Source organism: Leucopleurus acutus, assembly GCF_964270905.1.
Source record: "Leucopleurus acutus genome assembly, chromosome: 1".
In the NCBI taxonomy this organism is placed as follows: Eukaryota; Metazoa; Chordata; class Mammalia; order Artiodactyla; family Delphinidae; genus Leucopleurus; species Leucopleurus acutus.
In genome coordinates, this window is record NC_139142.1 from 48,116,054 (window position 1) to 48,134,586 (window position 18,533).

General features: G+C 41.8%; 1 protein-coding gene across 1 annotated transcript in view; it reads right to left on the reverse strand.

The window, feature by feature from the left end:
- The window catches only part of GNG2 (G protein subunit gamma 2), a 139,361-nt gene that overhangs the window by 20,630 nt on the left and 100,198 nt on the right, over window positions 1-18,533 (reverse strand). Inside the window, exon 3 of the mRNA XM_082836368.1 lies at window positions 5,889-6,004. Within this exon, the coding sequence (XP_082692494.1) occupies window positions 5,889-5,975 (87 nt within the window). The 5' untranslated portion in view covers window positions 5,976-6,004. The remainder of the gene's footprint in view (window positions 1-5,888; window positions 6,005-18,533) is intronic.

Below are 18,533 nucleotides of genomic sequence, written 5' to 3' on the forward strand. Positions count from 1 at the left end.
TCCTCTATAAGTCCTAGACATACTATACCTATTTTATTAACCCTGAAAATACTCTCAACTGGCCTATAAGGAAGGTTGAATCTTACTGTTTCTAATAAGTTGAATGCAAGCATTTTAGGGAAAAGATGTTAAAACTTTCAATTCAAATGCTGGAAAAGTATTTGAAAAGTCCCAAACCTAAGATGTCTGTCCGCTCTCTAGAATGAAGCATGATGTCTCCCCGGCTTGTTTCCCACTACAGCTTTCCCTGAAGTTCAGTTCCAATGTATTATGAGTCAGTTGTCAGAAAGATGATTTACTTAATAGAAACGTTTATATTTGGTTCCATAATTACACATATTTGTCAGTTATGAAAATCGGTCTGTTCTTTTTATGTTGAACTGTTTTCGAAAGAAGGTATACTATAAATGCTGGCTACTTATACATTTGACATGAAACAATTTACTGTCTTAAAATGATCAATTATGCCCTTCTTGTTGGTATTTCACTGAATTTTATCCTGTTACAATGAGTTTTATTTGGCCAGTGACATCATGCTTGGAATTTCCCAAACTATAAATGTAATTGGAAATGTCATGCAAAATATAGTTCCTAATGCCTTGTTATATGACACTCTTAGTCTGTGAACTTAAAGCTATCCACTAACAAAAATGTTTTCTGACTGCCTGCATATCTCATCACCAAGAAGTAGACAACAATGTCTTTGACACTGAGGACTGTGTAGTCTAGTTTGAAAAATTATCTGATGAAGGTAAAATTATTTAGTAAATTGACTAGTAAGTAGGATCAGAATGGAAAAGGAGATTCATGAACAAGTGGGGATTTAAGCTGACCTGTAAGAGAGGAGTAAGATTTGGATAATGCCCTAGTCTAGCTGGGCTGCCGTAATAAAATACCAAAAATGGGTGGATTGTAAACAACAGAAATTGATTTCTCAGAGCTCTGGAGGATGTAACGTCTAAGATCAAGGTGCCAGCAGATTTAGTGTCTGTTGAGGGTCTTGCTTCCTGGTTCATAGATGCCCGTGTTCTTGCTGTAACCTCACATGGTAGACGGGGCAAGGGAGTTCTCTGAGTCTTTATAAGGGCACTAATTCCATTCCGGAGGGCTCTGCCTTCATGACCCAATCACTTCCCAAAGGCCCCACCTCCAAATACTATTCCATTGGGTGTTAGGATTTTAACATATGAATTTTTGGGAGGGACACAAACATTAGGTCTATAGGACATAGGAAAAGAATAAGAGGAAGGGTGTTCTCAGTGAGGGATCCAGAATAACCAGAGAGATGGGAATCTGCATAGCATATTCTTGAGATAGTGAGAAGAGCCAGTTGGAAAGGTCCATTGGAACCATTTGGGAGAAATGAGAAATAAATTTGACATTTTTATGTGCAATTTAAAGAGCATCCAACTAGATAAGAAGCAATCATTTCACCCAGGCTCCTGGCCTTGGCTTTCTTTTGCACTTACATCTACATTATTCATGATGTCAACAACACCCTCAGTTAAAGGGCATTCTTCTAGCTTACAATGATTCTCACTCCTCCTTAACTATCTGTCCCCTTCCCAACCATATGGGTGGGTTAGTTCCTAGGAGCCATGTTTGTGCAACGTGGTTCAATTCTGGCGTCAGTTGATTGAAGCCGCATGGCTCATCCTTGGTAGAACAAATAGACCACTCTAGGAATATGGGAGTGAGACTAAAAGGGTTGACATGAATCTATCTCTTTCTTCATGGAGCTGAAAGTATGACATGTGATCCTCAGAGCCATGGGCAGCCACCTTGTGTCTGCCATATGGAACAGGCAGCTGAGAAATCTATTCCTCTCAGGAAAAGAAAGAGGCAGCTATACAGGGAGAAACAGAGGCATATCACAGAGCACTTGCAGTTCCCGCTGGCCTTCCAGCCCTCACTCCCCCTGCTTAATCAGCTGCATTTCTGCTCTTAGATTCTGAGACGCCCTGTATCTTTTATAATCGATCCCTTCTTTCTGCTTAAGTCAGCTTGGGTTAGGTTTCTCTTATTAGAAACCCAGAGCCCTAACATATGATGAATAAATAGACGTAACTGAAGTCCTGCTGTCCTCTGCTTTTGCCCATGCTCTCTCAACTTGCGCTCTCAGGACAAGCTTTCTTTCACTGGCCTTTGCTCGACAGCAGTGTATCTTGTTGCTTTGTACATCTGAGTGTCACAGTGTCCACAACCTCTCTCTGCTCCTTTCCCCAGAGCCCTTCCCAGCTTTCTTTGGTTTCTCTTTCCTTTCTCTCCTTGAATGAAATGCTAACAAAGAAACACAGAGAGGCTGGGAGTATCATTTATATATGCCTGAGGCTTATGAACAGATAATGGGTTCATCAGTCCAAATCTCTCAGGATCTGTGATGCAAACGGTAGGAAACAAGAAGGTTTAAAAATGAATATGTCATTCAGACCCTCTCAAGGTAGGGCCTCTCCAGGTTATTCTGGAGGCCACAGGAGGGATAAGGCCACCCCCTGCTTAAGGGACCTTTGACAGATCCAGTGTCAGCTGTGTCCCCTTTTCCTTGTTCCTTTTTTTAAAAAAAATATTTATTTATTTATTTTGGCTGCACTGAGTCTTACTTGTGGCACATGGGATCTTTAGCTGCGGACTTCTTCGTTGTGACATGTGGACTCTTAGTTGCGGCATGCATGAAGGATCTAGTTCCCCAACCAGGGATAGACCCTGGGCCCCCTGCATTGGGAGCACAGAGTCTTACCCACTGGACTACCAGGGAAGGCCCTCCTTTTCCTTGTTCCTTGTTGCCTCAGCTGTACTAGGCTCTGCCAGATGGACATAAAGCCACTGCCACCTTTATAGCTTGAAGAGGTCACTACTCTAATTGGAAAATCAGAAACCTGAGATCTTCAGAGAGAAGCCCCTTCTTGCTGACGGGATCATGTACCAAAAGTAGGTGGAGAAGCCTGACCGCTCAGAAGCCTGGAAGGGACTCCAAAAGGCAAGTCCTAAACCAGCTAGCTGTCAACAGTGTCAACACAGTCGCAGTTTTACCCAAGAGCTAAACTAAAAATAATCTGACACTTCACCACAGCATGCCTGCCTGGCTCTGATGCGCAGAACAAATGCTGAGATACAGGCTGCCACTGCATTTCCAACAATTTCAGCTCTAATGACGTCAAGAGGAATTCAGAGATATGAAAGTGACGATCATGTAGGAAGGCAGTCACTCATTGTTCAGCTCATCAGGCTAATGCTTTGTCGCTCTAGAACAGATAGTGATTTATTTGGTGTCTTCAGAAGCAGTATTCAAAGGGAATCAGGGTGTGGTGTTGATCTCTTTCTCATGGTATTTGGTAATTATGGTTTTTGGATACCTTATTTGTGTTAATAATAGGTCCTGTTCATTTTTTGGGCAACCTCTTACCAGACTAGGAGATCCTTGAGAGCAAGAATCGTGTCTTCTTTTTCATCTAGCTCTATACCTCTGCAGAGCTATAGAGATCTGACAAGGCCTGGCGATTTAGAAAGCTCTCAATAAAATATTTATTGGTTAAAGGAATAAATGAATAACCGAAAAATAGCAAAAATCCAACCTAATGATGAAGGTTTGGGAAAGTGTCTTAAAGGATATAATGACTGAGTCTTCAAGGGGTCACTGGAGTCGGTAAAGCAGAAACGTAGAGAGGAGGAGCGTGAATGTTAAAGGCATTTGAAATAGCCATCAAGGGAATTAAAAATGGTTCAATATAGCATGTGGGTGAGAGGAAGGGGATGAAGCCGAAAAGTGGGGCAGGGGCTTTGCTATCGAGTTTGAATTTCGTTTTCCAGGTGATGGGAATCATGAAAAGATCTTCAGTAAGAGAGGAACCTCATGAGGTTTTCTTGTAGAAAGCTGTCTGTGGCCACATGGAGAGTAAGCGACGGCAGGGATGGAGATGGGGTTGAGACGGGATTGCAAAGATCAGCTAAGAGCACCTTTCAATCAGTAATTCAGGTGAGAGGTGATGAAGGTCTGACCTATGGCTGAAAAGGTTTGGTTTTGTCCTGTTCTTGCCACTGTCAGCTTTTCATCACCGCCAACACCATCACACCCTCCTTCAGGATGTGGGCCTGGGGATGCTGAGTAGTAACAGAAAATGCCAAACACAGCAGTGCTTTTCAAACACTTTTTTCTTCGTTGGGCCACGCCAAAAGGTAAGGTGGCATTTTCCAGAAGGTCCATGGGCAGAACCAAAAACAAACAAAGAACCGAATGACTCTTTTTGGTGCCACAATCTTTGGGCCACCTCACTTCTCTCAGCAGGTACTGTGCGCACTTGCCATATTATACTTTTTTTAAGAAAGGAAATAAAAAAAGAAGAGGCAAAAAAGGAGAAGAGGAAGGTAAAAAAAAGCACAAGACAGGTGGTGAAGACCCTTTATCATATTCATAAATAAAGAATTAAAGTTATTGCAAGAAAGAAGCTGTTTACATTTTGTGGTCCATTACCAGGACTTGAATTTTACAAAGCAGATTCAGGATAGATGGAAATTTGCTCAGTTTACTTATGGAGGAAGACCAGCTCTCCCTTCACGCTCTAGCCCAGACCTGATGGGAGTTGTAAGGAGTAAACCCCTTCCTATAGGACCACGGTTCCCAACCTTAACTATACATTGAAATTAACAGAAATACTGCTGCCTGAATCATACCCTAATAGACTCTAATTTAATTGGTCTACAGTGTGGTCTTAGAATTGGTCCTTTTATAAAATTCCCTGGGTGATATGAATATACAGGTGGGCTGAGAACCACGGCTATACACCAGTGGTCAGCAAAGTTTTTCTCTAAAAGGCCAGAGAGTAAAAATTTTAGGCTTTGTGGGCCACAGGGTCTCTGCTGCAACTACTCTACCCTGCTGTAGTGTGAAAGTAGCCACAGACAGTATGTAAACGAATGGGTGGGGCTGTGTGTTCTAATAAAGCTTTATTGAGAAAAAGAGTCATTGGGCTGGACTTGGCTCGTGAGCCATAATTTATTGACCCTTGTTTTAGAATCACATTCCAAAGGATGGCTGGATTGTTCAGATTGCTAAGTCAGGTATGGACGAATCTTCCAGTTTAAAAAAGGTATCTGAAAGAATGTTCTAATTTTAGTAAAATGAGATATGTTGCTGAGTTCCATTTCATAAAATGCTCAGGTCTTCTGGGAAAGTGAAGCTTTGATAGTTGACATAAATTTACTTTACTACCCTACAGTAGCTATCTGTGTGGGTTAATTTACATTGAAAATCTGCCAACAAAAGGTTTAAAGTCCTGGCTTAATATGTTAGGTCCAACTTAAGGCAAAGCTGTCAGGTTAGATCTGGGGAGTGAGAGAAAGAAAGAAGTGGAGTATTAAGTTCCATGAAACCTCTATGCTGTTTGACTTCTCAGGGAGACCACATGTGGTTTTTGTGTTCTGAAGAAAAAAACTCCAGTAAGGTATAAAGAAGAAAAAAAATAACATGCAGTGGTGGATAGAAGGATTAGACATGAAGATAGACACTAAAAATTAGAACCGACATAAGGACAGAAAAAATTAAACCCAAGTGAGAAGGGGGTCTTGTACAAGGTCAGAGAAATGAACTGGTAGATTTCTATGTTTTATGGGTTTTCCAAATCCCTTGACTAGAATTCAGCCATGAGCCGAAGTTTTGTTTTGACATCCACATAGAGAACCAGTTTTAATTTATACTATCATTTTATTCTTGAGAAATCCAGAAGAGGCAAAGACACATTAGAAAAATGAACTTCTGCCTAACCGTTAAGTTTCTCTTCCACCGTCACTGGTTTCATCACTCTCTATAGAAGAGTAGCCAAATGACACGTGGCTGCAAGTCATGCTCCTGACAATCAAGGCTCGCTGGGCTGTGTGGGTTACGCCATCCTTACCTTTATCCTATCGATGTTGGCTTCCATCTTCAGCTGTTCTACCAGTTTCCTGGCTTGAGCTATGCTGGCGGTGTTGTTGCTGGCCATTGGAATGCTGGGTGGGTTTTTCAGACACACTGGGAAAGAAAACAAGGAGGAAAAATGCATCAGAGAATTCTCCAGCTGCCAAATGTGCAGATTCATCATAGCTGGGGGATACCCCCAAAATGGCTATAGTCAGGCCAGGCTCCTCCAGCCATCTACATCCCCTATCCAGCACTGAGTTTGAGTGGCAGGCAGGCCAGAAGATGAGGTTTGCTTTTCCAACTCCCTACCTCTGCCCTTCCATCCTTCTTTGGGGGGGAAAAAAAAAAGAAGAAAGTTCATCAAATCAGATAAGATATGCTGCCACATTAAGAAAGTTATTAAATTTATGTCAATTTATGAAATAAGTTCAAAATGGTAAGGGTGACAGTATGCATAATTACGGTTGTTATTTATTGGGTACTGCCATTGTTAGATACTGTGTTAAGTGCCCTCAGAGGATGAGGAATGAAAGGTGAGCAGAGGCAGGAATGGTAAATTATATAATCCCTAAGGACTAAAAACACTATGTTTACAATGTTCTCTTGATGGGCTCAAATGCTGACTCTCTGGTTAACTGTAAGCACCTCAGTCTATTATACGGCAGAGACAATGCAACAGGACTTGTGGCTTTTTTGTGTTATTTATCCAGCACAGTCTATTTGAAATATGGCTTGATTCACAACCAATTACTTTACTCATAATTCTTCAGGAACAAACTATAATGTCAAGGGGTAGGCGTTGCTATGTCTAAATTGTTACTTGCATCGATGAGTAGACCAGTGGTATTCTAAATTAAGTACAACAGACTTAATACTTTTATGAATATGGAATGGAACATAAATGTTTAGAGAGTGGAGTTCTGTACCTATGCAGATGGTGAGATGGTTTCTTTGTCTCTGGCTCTACCAGACCCACTCCCATCCTTGTCCCCCAATCCCTTCAAGTCCTATCCCAATTTCATTTCTCTTCTAATGATTTCTTGACCCACCATCTCACTTTATTCTTGTTGTTCATCTCAGAAAGTATCCTATTTATTTTCAGTACCCATTTCCCCCACATTCTCATCAGGTCTTGCCCCATGTCAAGGTGCCATATACTATTTCAGGGCCGTCGATGTAAATTTGCCCCTTGAGGTCACTGACACCCAATAGTGAAGGAATGTCTGAGAGCTGCAATTTAACCAGAGTGCACGACCCAAGAAATGAGAAACATTAAACACTGCTTCAGTCACCACCAGTCATATCTTGTTCTGAAGATATTATATTAAAAACCGTGACTTCTAGTAGCTTTGGGGAATATTTTTATCTAGGGATAAAGCAGGATCAGGCTACTATGTCAAAAAGGAAAGAGGACACATAGAAAACCTACAGAAAGAAAAATAACCCATAATAAGTTCAGTACATAGGTTTTTACATATCCATGAAAATCAAGAAACAATTTTTATTTTAATTACCAAAAAAGCAAAAGTCTATAAATTATCTTCTTTGGTTCTTATTTCTTGACATTTAACTCTCTGTAACCAAAGAGGTCCCTTCATGGATAGTGTTATTTTATAAAGAATACTGCAAAAGCCAGCCCAACAACATTTATAGTATAAATTGGAGGATAGTAAACTGTTCCCTCAATTTATTTTCAAAGGGTTTGGAGACAATAAAATGGGAAGGAAGACTGAAAGAATTTTGAAGCCACAAAGATCTCTGAACTCTACTTTCAGATGCTTGAAGATCAAGGGAGGGATCCTGCATGCAAAAACAAACAAACAAAAAAGGAGGCTTTAACAACAACTGCGATTTCATCAGCATGGTTAGGGACCTAATCATCTTAGCCCCACAGGGAAATTATGTGCCCCCAAATCAAATGGACATCCACCAGCCTTGCAAAACTTCACAGGGCCAAGATGGAGTATTGACTTATCCAGTAGAGTAGCCTAACTCGTCCAGTGATCCAAGGTGGAAGGAGCCCTGGTCTACAGGCCTCTGGACACTGTTCTGTAAAGTTCATGTTTCCTCCAAACTAGAATTTATCACACTAGAATACAGACTATCACAGAATTTCCAAATCCTCATTGGGCCTGAGGGACCTCTGAGAGTCTGGTCAGCTATTCTTCTGCCCTTGAATCTAAACCAGATAACATAGTAACCTGTGGCAGAGACCACTGCTTGCTCCCAATACCCCTTTTCCTCTTCTTCATTAGTGATAACAATTTTTCTTTTCTTTTTAACAGAGACCACAAGAACCTTGAATTTTAGTTGGGGACATTTTGCTGAAAGATGCATTCTCAGGCTCCTTTGCAGCTAGGTGTCCTGATATGACTAAGTTTGGCCAATGAGACATAAGCAGAAGTGTCGTGAAGGGAAGGGATGTGCCCTTTGCCTCCCCTTCTTCCTGTTACTGGCCTAGAAGATAGTCATATTGACCACAGAGCTCCATCTTGAACATCTGGGCTACACTCCAGGAGGAGCAGGAAGGATCTGGGTCCTTACTGATACTGTAGAGACACCATGCCAGCTGTGAACTGGCTGCCATCTATGTGAAGAGAAATAAGCACCTATCTTGTTTACGCCACTATTATTAAGGGCTTCTCTACTGTTGGCTCACAGGTCTGCCATTAACTGATTAAATAACCCATTATTTTTATTTGAGTATCCAGGAAAGTCTATGTCCTAATGCCTGTTAACGTTCCCTGGAAAAAGCTGTAGCTGTCCTGAGGAGGCTGAGATGGAAAGTGTATGAGTTTTCTATTGCTGCTGTAACACCTTACTACAAGTTTAGTAGCTTAAAGAATATAAATATATCTTAATAGTTCTGGAGGTTAGAAGTCTGAAAGAGATCCCACTGGGCTAAAGTCAAGATATTGGCAGGGCTTCATTCCTTCTGGAGGTCTAAAGGAAAATGTCTCCTTTCCTCACATAGCTTCTAAAGGTTGCCGGCATTCCTGGGCTCTTGGCTTTTTTCTTCATCTTCAAAACCAACAAAGGTGAGTTGACTCCTTCTCACTCTACATCACTCTAACCTCTTCGGTAGTCACCTCTCTCTCTGACTCTCCTCTGCCTCCTTCTTCCACTTTTAGGAACCATTGTAACCACACTGGGTCCACTCTGATAATACAGGTTAATCTCTGTATCTTTAGGTCAACTGATTAGCAACCTTAATTCCATTTGCAACCTTAATTCCCTTTGCCATGTAACATAACAATCTGCAGGTTCCAGGTCTGGGGACATGGACATCTTTGGGGGCCTTTATTCTACTTACAATGGAAGGAGACCTCTGTGCAGGTAGAGAAGGAAAGTGGAAAGGTGGGATGTTGAGGTGGGAAAGAAGAGGGATGGGGCAGGACGTAAGATTAGAAATGCTGGGGAGAGAACAAATAAAACCTAAATGGACTTAAGAAAAAAAAGTAGACAAAGACTTTGGTTTGTGCTTCTAGCTTTAGGAAGATCCTGTATGTTTTTCTTTCGCCATATGACCCAACAAAATCTAGGGCCACTTTCAGAATCACTTAGTGCATTTTCCTCTTTTTCACATCCGGCTGCTTTCCCGTAAAAGCAATGAAGAAATCCCCCTCCTGCAAACTGAAAGAACTGTAGAGTCCTAGACCAGTGTTCCAAAGAAGTATGTGATATTGAGATTTATAAGAAATATATATTTGGTCTTTGACCTATTCTTGGCACAGAGCTCCTAAAACCCTTGGAATCTCCTGTGGTAAGACCAATAAAGGTCTTTAGTTATGTTAATGAGGTGACTTTTGGAAAGCCCTTAGGCAACCTGAGGATGGGGGAGCTGTTTGCCACGAGAACCAACCATGTGATTAGAGGGTTGAAACTTTCAGCACTCACCCCCAACCCCAACCTCCTGAAAGGAAAAAAGGGCTGAAGGTTGAATCAGTTGCCAGTGGCCAATGATTTAATTAATCACGACTATGTAAAGAAGGCTCCATAAAAACCCAAAAGGACAGGGTTTGGAGAGCTTCCAGGTTGGTGAACGCGTGGAGATGCTGGAAGAGTGGCCCACCCAGAGAGGGTATGGGAGCTCTGCACCCTTTCTCCATACCTTGCCCTTTGCATCTCTTCCATCTCGTTGTTTCTGAGTTACATTCCTTTATAATAAACTGGTAACCTAGTACGTAAAATGTTTCTCTGAGTTCTGTAATAGTAAATTAATCAAAACCAAGGAAGAGGTCATGGGAATCTCTGATTTATAGCCAGTCAGTCAGAAGTACAGGTAACAACCTGGGCTTGCAATGGGGGGCCTGAATTGTGTTGGTGGGTAGGGGGAGGAGAAGGCAGTCTTGTAAGATCAATCCTTAACCTGTGGAACCTGATGCTATCCCTGGGTAGGCAGTGTCAGAATTAAAGAATTAAGTTAAATTGTAGGACACTCAACTGGTGTCAGAGGATTGTTTATTGGTGTGAAGGGAACTGCCCCCCTCCACACACTGGGATTGGGTCCTGGAGCCCTACTGAAGTATGTATTTTCCTAAAAAGTGACTATGGTAAATAAGAAAAAGTTAGCTTATCTTCTAAGCTTGAAGCATTTGGACAATGCATCACACACACTCACACACACACACACACACACACACACACACACACACACACACCTCTTTTCATCTTACAAATCTGAAACTCTGTACCCATTAAACAATAACACCCATTCCTTTCTCCCGCAGCCTGGGAAACCACCATTCTACTTTCCGTCTCTGTGATTTTGATTACTCTAGGTACCTCACAGAAGTGGAATCATACAGTATTTGTCTTTACATGACTGTCCTGTTTCACTTAGCATAATGTCCTCAAGGTTCATTCATGTTGTAGCATGTGTCAGAATTTCCTTCCTTTTTAAGGCTGAATAATATTACATTCTATGTATACACCATATTTTATCAATTCATCTGTTGAGGGACACTTGGGATGCTTTCACGTTCTAGCTACTGTGAGTAATGTTGCTGTGAATATGGGAGTACACATATCTCTTCAAGACTCTGCTTTCAGTTCTTTTGAGTATATACCCAGAAATGGAGTTGTTGGATCATATAGGGTAAGTCTATCTTTAATTTTTTGAGGGACAGCAATACTGTTTTCCGTAGCAGCTGTACCATTTTATATTATCACTAAAAGTGCACAAGGGTTCCAGTTTCTCTTCATCCTCATGAACACATTCTTTTTTTTTCTTTTTTTAAAATAGTAGCCATCCTAATGGGTGTGAGGTGGTACCTCATTATAGTTCAATTTGCATTTCCCAAATGAGTAGTGATATGACTTTTCATGTGTTCATTGGCCATTTGGATATCTTTTTTTGGAGAAATGTCTATTCAAGCCTTTTAAAATCAGGTTTGTTGTTGTTGAGTTTTAGGAATTTTCTATATATTCTGGATACCAATCTCTAATCAGATATATGGTTTGCAAATATTTTCTCCCATTCCATGGATTGCCTTGTCACTCTGTTGATAGTGTACTTTGATGCACAAAAGTTTTTAATTTTCAGGAAGTCAAATTTTTCTATTTTTTTCTTTGGTTGCCTATGCCTTTGGTGTTAGAGCCGGGAAATCACTGCCAAAACTAAAGTTGTGAATGTTATGCTCCATTATTTTGAAGGAGAAAAGAATATGCCACTCCAAGATATGTCACTATGGCATACTGGTTATTTTGAATTGAAGTTAATTAAGAAAATAGCCAGTGCAAGAAGAATACCCTCACTCTCTTTGTCCGCCTGAAAGCAGGAAATAAATCTCCTGTGTGAAGGCACCCTCCGTCTACCAGGAAGGTAGAAGGCATCCTTATTGCCAGAGACAGGAAATTCAGAGCCCAGAAGGCTGTATCGACAAACCTTGTTACTTCTTCAGTAATTTGCTATCCCAAGCCCAGGTCCATTCATCTTGTTGATTCTTCACAAACGTATTGTTTCTCTGTCTAAAAGGTATAAAAGCTGCCTGCTTTGGTCACTTCTTTGAGTCTCATTTCTTCTTTATGGGCTCATGTATATGTACAAAATTAAATTTGTTTTTCTCCTGTTAATCTTTTTTTTTTTTTTTTTTTGCGGTACGCGGGCCTCTCACTGCTGTGGCCTCTCCCGTTGCGGAGCACAGGCTCTGGACGCGCAGGCTCAGCGGCCATGGCTCACGGGCCCAGCCGCTCCGCGGCATGTGGGATCTTCCCGCACTGGGGCACGAACCCGTGTCCCCCTGAATCGGCAGGTGGACTCTCAACCACTGCGCCACCAGGGAAGCCCTCTCCTGTTAATCTTATGTCAATTTAATTATTAGACAAGCCAAAGAATCAAGAATGGAAGAAGGGGAAAGTTTTCCTCCTCTCCAGTTTTGGTGCCTGTACACAGTTCACTCTCGGGCTGCGGCAGCTGAGAGACCCTGGGAGCTCTGGTGGGTGCTGGCAGAAGGAAAGAATTCGTACCAAATCAGTCTCCCAGGTCTCTGCCTGCAAGGTCTCGTAGAAGTGAGAATGGTAAGAATCCTTTTCTTTTTCTAAATTCAGATTAGTAGGAGAAAATATTTTTATGAATTAGTTCCTTGGGTATGGCGACTTGTAAAGATACGTTGCGAGTACTCTTGTTATCTATTTATTCCTTTTCTCCCAGAGATGGGCATTGTTTTCCTTTTTCTCTGCCTTTTGTGTCATTTCTCATAAGGAGAAGAACCATAGGGCAGAACACAGGCATAGGTTCTAGAAGCCTGTTGTCTGATCTGGTTTCACACGCTGGTGAGTTCACGGTTCTCAAGAGACTGGGAGCTATTTAGACAAACTTTGCTCTGGGTCCTCTAATGTAAAAACTGGGTGAAGTTTTCCTTTCATCTTGTTCTATGTCCTGAAAGCATAACTCTATGAGCAGTAAGAATATTCTCTGGTTTCTGCTAGCCAGAGAATGCAAGTAATAGCTTGCACTTGGTGGCCAGTTGAATAGACTGGATTCCAAGACATGAAGTCACAAGCAATGTTCTCTTTGTCCAACTGTGCCAGCTTTCAGGGAAGTTTGTCATAAGGGGCCTTTGTCATCTCAGCCTTCGTTGTCTTGCTAGTGCTGGAAAAGTCTCATTCTATTAATGCCTGCCTGGTGTCATAGATTAGTAGGTCTGTGACTAGAGTGGCCTCGCGCTCTTGTGAGAGACCAGAGACACTGCACTATACCGTTCTTACTACCTATGACAACAACGGTCTTTGCTTTCTTAGGTTAAACCTGGAATGAAGTTTCTGGATCTTCTGAGGACTATGTCTTTTGTACTGTCCTTTGTGATGCCTCTTGCATCCATGGTTAAACTGTAAAAAGACTTACTGGTTTGAGTCTCTATTGAGATTAATGTAAGTTCCTACTCATCAATGGCCAAAGAATCCTTTGAACTGGCAATATTTGAAAGAAAGAGAGTTTTTAAGAGCGCTCTCATTCTAAACGACTGTCTTACTGGTACCTATGGAAAGACCAAATTAAAAAGAGAACACAAGGGCTTCCCTGGTGGCGTAGTGGTTGAGAGTCTGTCTGCCGATGCAGGGGACACGGGTTCGTGCCCCAGTCCGGGAAGATCCCACATGCCGCGGAGCGGCTGGGCCCATGAGCCATAGCCGCTGAGCCTGCGTGTCCGGAGCCTGTGCTCCGCAATGGGAGAGGCTACAACAGTGAGAAGCCGCGTACCGCAAAAAAAAAAAAAAAAAAGAGAACACAAAGGAATATAATGTCTAGCCTTAGGGACCCTCTTAACAAGATGAAAGAACAGACATTTGACTTAGAAAAAAAATTAAAGACCACATCCAACATAAATTCCCCCTTTAAAAAACCTGGCCCCATCTCCTCAGTAAATTCCCTTAGCTCCTCAAACTCCTCCACCTTCCCCTTAAACACCCAGCTGCCTGTTTTAACTTCCCATTCCCTAAAAGATTTATAGAGAGCACTCTGATCTCTAGGCCTCAAGTATACAGGTTACTCATGCAAATGCCGAAAGCCCGGAAGTAAATTTAACAGACGTATCCAGGATGGAGAGTAAGGCTTTCTTTGCTATTCCTTACAACTCCTCCTACTTTCCAGGGCTCCATAATCAGGCTCTGCCAGCTTCAGGTCTTTCTATACAACGTCCTTTGTAGATGTATCCTGGACCCCTCCACCCAACACCACAAAGAGTTCATATCCCCTGGAAAGCAACAGACGTTTTAAATGACAAAGCTCTTTACCTCCACTTTCAGAAGATCCTACCAAATTTAAAGATGTATTTAAAAGAGTATTGGCCATTTACAACCCTTCTCCCAGAGGAAACAGATGACCAGAATTTCTCCCAGGCCCTCCTATAAAATGGTCAGGAAATGGACCAGCTGGAGGCTGATGTTTAGCAAATATTACATTATATTATATATTAAATATTATATATGATATGCAAAGGTAGAGGCTTTCCCGCCCAAGGTGAATTGGTCTAAGGTTAAATTATACAGTCAGAAAAAGGAGAACATCCAAAGGCCTTTATAAAATGCTTTCAAGGGATACTGCATTAAGCCCTGAAGCCCCAGAATACAGAAATCTTTTAATTTCTTCCTTAATATGAAATTTTCTCCTAAATTTAAAAAGGCAAATTCAAAATAGTGTGCCTGGGTGAACTAGTCAACCTCTAAGCATTATGATGGAAGCAGCTCCCCAATTCTTTGAAGACAGACTGCAGGAGAAAAAAAGGAACTATAATCAACAATACTTGATTTGCAACTTGAATCTTCAGAAAAACAAAAGCAGAGCTCTGAGAGCAGCTCAAAGTCCACTCAGACCCTTTCCCATTTGCCTTCAGGTATTTGCAGATATAATCAAAAAATCAAGACATTGGAAGTACAATCGTCCTGACTTAAGAAAAAGAAGGAAAAAATTAAATAGTAATTACCTTAGACTTCTGATAATAGATATACTCCCAAATTCCTACATTCTTTCCCTGTCCCTTGAAGATGTAAATCTTATCATGTATTTATAAAGCAAACAGCTCAAGAGGTAAATAGAACACTGCTCACAATTGCCTGAGACACAAGATAAAAAAAGAAGGGGGGAGGCTTTTAAAAATACAAACTACTATAAACTCACTGGCCTAAATCTAGTCCACAGCGTTCATAAGATTACTTGTCAAGGACAAACACAAATCTTAAAAGTCTCCTGCACAAACATTAGTAAAAAGCTTTAGCCATTTAAGAGAGTAAGCTTAACTTGTTCTGTCCTACAGAGATATAATTTGAATTCAGCTGTTATTTATAAACTAGTGAGTGTTATTTTATTGTACCTGGTTCATGGCTAAAGTTTTAGAACAAAAGCTATAAAGTCTCTGTGTCTGTCTGTGTGTTTACATATGTCTATAAATCTATGTTATGTATATGTGATATTTTTCTACCTCTGTATGGTATTGCCAAAATCATTTTGCAAATGAGCTCTATTTAACTGGCTTAAACTTAAGCTCTTATGAATTAAGCATTCCTAAAACTCAGAAACATAGAAACTAACTCAAATGTTTTTCAAGTTCATGTGATGTGGGATACCCTTTGCTAAATAAATGCTAGTTTAAGTTCGTTAAAATAGACATGTCTTCAGAGTTACCAGCATTAAATATAATGCAGACATGCAACTTTTATTCTACCTGGGTTTACTAGTCAAGTAAGCTCACGTTATCTCTGTTGCAAAATTTGTAAACAAGAAAAATAACTCAAAATGATGGCTGCCCACTTTGATGTCTTAGGAAATTTTCATGAGTGATCTAGATATGACTGTTGGGAACAAGTGAATTAAATAAATGTAAGTGGGCTAAAAATTTTTAAGTGAACTTTTCAATAATAATTATGTTTTATGATATATACTTAAACAGTTTCCCAACTCCCTTTGGTAACTTATACCCTTAGAGTTTTGCTAAGTTAAATTAAATGATAGAAATGTATGGAATATCTAGATAATTTCCAAATAAGATAAGACACAGAAACATTAATTATTGAACATGGGTTTATCCACTTTTGGTTTCTGATTACAGAGAAACTAAAGATATTTTGGTCTATTAGGAAATATTTTGTACCACATTGAAAGGTTATAATACAAAGAAACATATGCTTTTAGAAATTATAAAATGTATTCATAAATTTGCCAATCCAAGAATGCTGGTATAATGTACAATTCACAACTGCTTACTTCTTGGTTTTTACTAGAAATTAAGGTTTCTACAAATTAAAAATTCTAATTAATAAATGCAATTGGAACTACCAAAAATAATAAGAAAAACATTTCTGTGTAAGAAAAGTAGTTTGTGTTTAGGGTTAAAAAAGGTATGAGGGGGATTCAGGAGAAGATGGCAGAAGAGTAGGACGCGGAGATCACCTTCCTCCCCACAGATACATCAGAAATACATCTACATGTGGAACAACTCCTATAGAACACCCCACTGAACGCTGACAGAAGACCTCAGACCTCCCAAAACGCAAGAAACTCCCCACATACCTGGGCAGGGCAAAAGAAGAAAGAATAAACAGAGACAAAAGAATAGGGACGGGCCCTGCACCAGTGCGAGGGAGCTGTGAAGGAGGAAAGGTTTCCACAAACTAGGAAGCCCCTTTGAGGGCGGAGACTGCGGGTGGCGGAGCGGGGACGCTTCGGCACCGCGGAGGAGAGCGCAGCCACCCGGGTGCGGAGGGCAAAGCGGAGATATTCCCGCACAGAGGATCGGTGCCGACCAGCACTCACCAGCCCAAGAGGCTTGTCTGCTCACCCGCCGGGGCGGGAGGGGGCTGGGAGCTGAGGCTCGGGCTTCGGTCGGAGCGCCGGGAGAGGACTGGGGTTGGCGGCGCGAACACAGCCTGAAGGGGGCTAGTGCGCCACGGCTAGCAGGAAGGGAGTCCGGGAAAACGTCTGGACCTGCCAAAAAGGCAAGAGACTTTTTCTTGCCTCTTTGTTTCCTGGTGCGCGAGGAGAGGGGATTAAGAGCGCTGCTTAAAGGAGCTCCAGAGAGGGCGCGACCCGCAGCTATTGGCGCGGACCCCAGAGACAGGCATGAGATGCTAAGGCTGCTGCTGCCACCACCAAGAAGCCTGTGTGTGAGCACAGGTCACTATCCCCACCGCCCCTCCTGGGAGCCTGCACAGCCCACCACTGCCAGGGTCCTGTGATCCAGGGACAACTTCCCCAGGAGAACGCACGGCACGCCTCAGGCTGGTGCAACATCCCGCTGGCCTCTGCCGCTGCAGGCTCGCCCCTCATCCGTACCCTTCCCTCGCCCTGGCCTGAGTGAGCCAGAGCCCCTGAATCAGCAGTTCCTTTAACCCTGTCCTGTCTGAGCAAAGAACAGACGCCCTCAGGCGACCTACATGCAGAGGCGGGGCCAAATCCAAAGCTGAACCCCGGGAACCCTGCGAACAAAGCAGAGAAAGGGAAATCTCTCCCAGCAGCCTCAGGAGCAGCGGATTAAATCTCCACAATCAACTTGATGTACCCTGCATCTGTGGAATACCTGAATAGACAACGAATCATCCCAAACTGAGGTGGACTTTGGGAGCAAGATAGATGATTTTTTCCCCTTTTCCTCTTTTTGTGAGCGTGTATGTATATGCTTCAGTGTGAGATTTTGTCTGTATAGCTTTGCTGTCACCATTTGTCCTAGGGTTCTGTCCGTCCGTTTTTGGTTTGTATTTAATTTTTAAAATTTTCTTCTTAATAATAATTTTTTTATTTTAATAACTTTATTTTATTTTACCTTTATTTTATTTTATCCTCTTTCTTTCTATTTTTTCTCCCTTTTATTCTGAGCCGTGTGGAGGACAGTCTCTTGGTGCTCTAGCCAGGCGTCAGGGCTTGCCACTGAGGTTGGAGAGCCAACTCCAGGACACTGGTCCACAAGAGACCTCCCAGCTCCACGTAATATCAAACGGCGAAAATCTCCCAGAGATCTCCATCTCAACAACAACACCCAGCTTCACTCAACGACCAGTAAGCTACAGTGCTGGACAACCTATGCCAAACAACTAGCAAGACAGACACAGCTTCATCCATTAGCAGAGAGGCTGCCTAAAATCATAATAAGGCCACAGACACTCCACAACACACCACCAGACGTGGACCTGCCCACCAGAAAGACAAGATCCAGCCTCATCCACCAGAACACAAGCACTAGTCCCCTCCACCAGGAAACCTACACAACCCACTGAACCAACCTTAGCCACTGGGGACAGACACCAAAAACAATGGGAACTACGAACCTGCAGCCTACGAAAAGGAGACCCCAAACACAGTAAGATAGGCAAAATGAAAAGACAGGAAAACACACAGCAGATGAAGGAGCAAGTTAACACCCACCAGACCTAACAAATGAAGAGGAAATAGGCAGTCTACCTGAAAAAGAATTCAGAATAATGATAGTAAAGATGATCCAAAATCTTGGAAACAGAATAGACAAAATGCAAGAAACATTTAACAAGGACCTAGAAGAACTAAAGATGAAACAAACAACGATGAACAACACAATAAATGAAATTAAAAATACTCTAGATGGGATCAATAGCAGAATAACTGAGGCAGAAGAACGGATAAGTGACCTGGAAGATAAAATAGCGGAAATAACTACTGCAGAGCAGAATAGAGAAA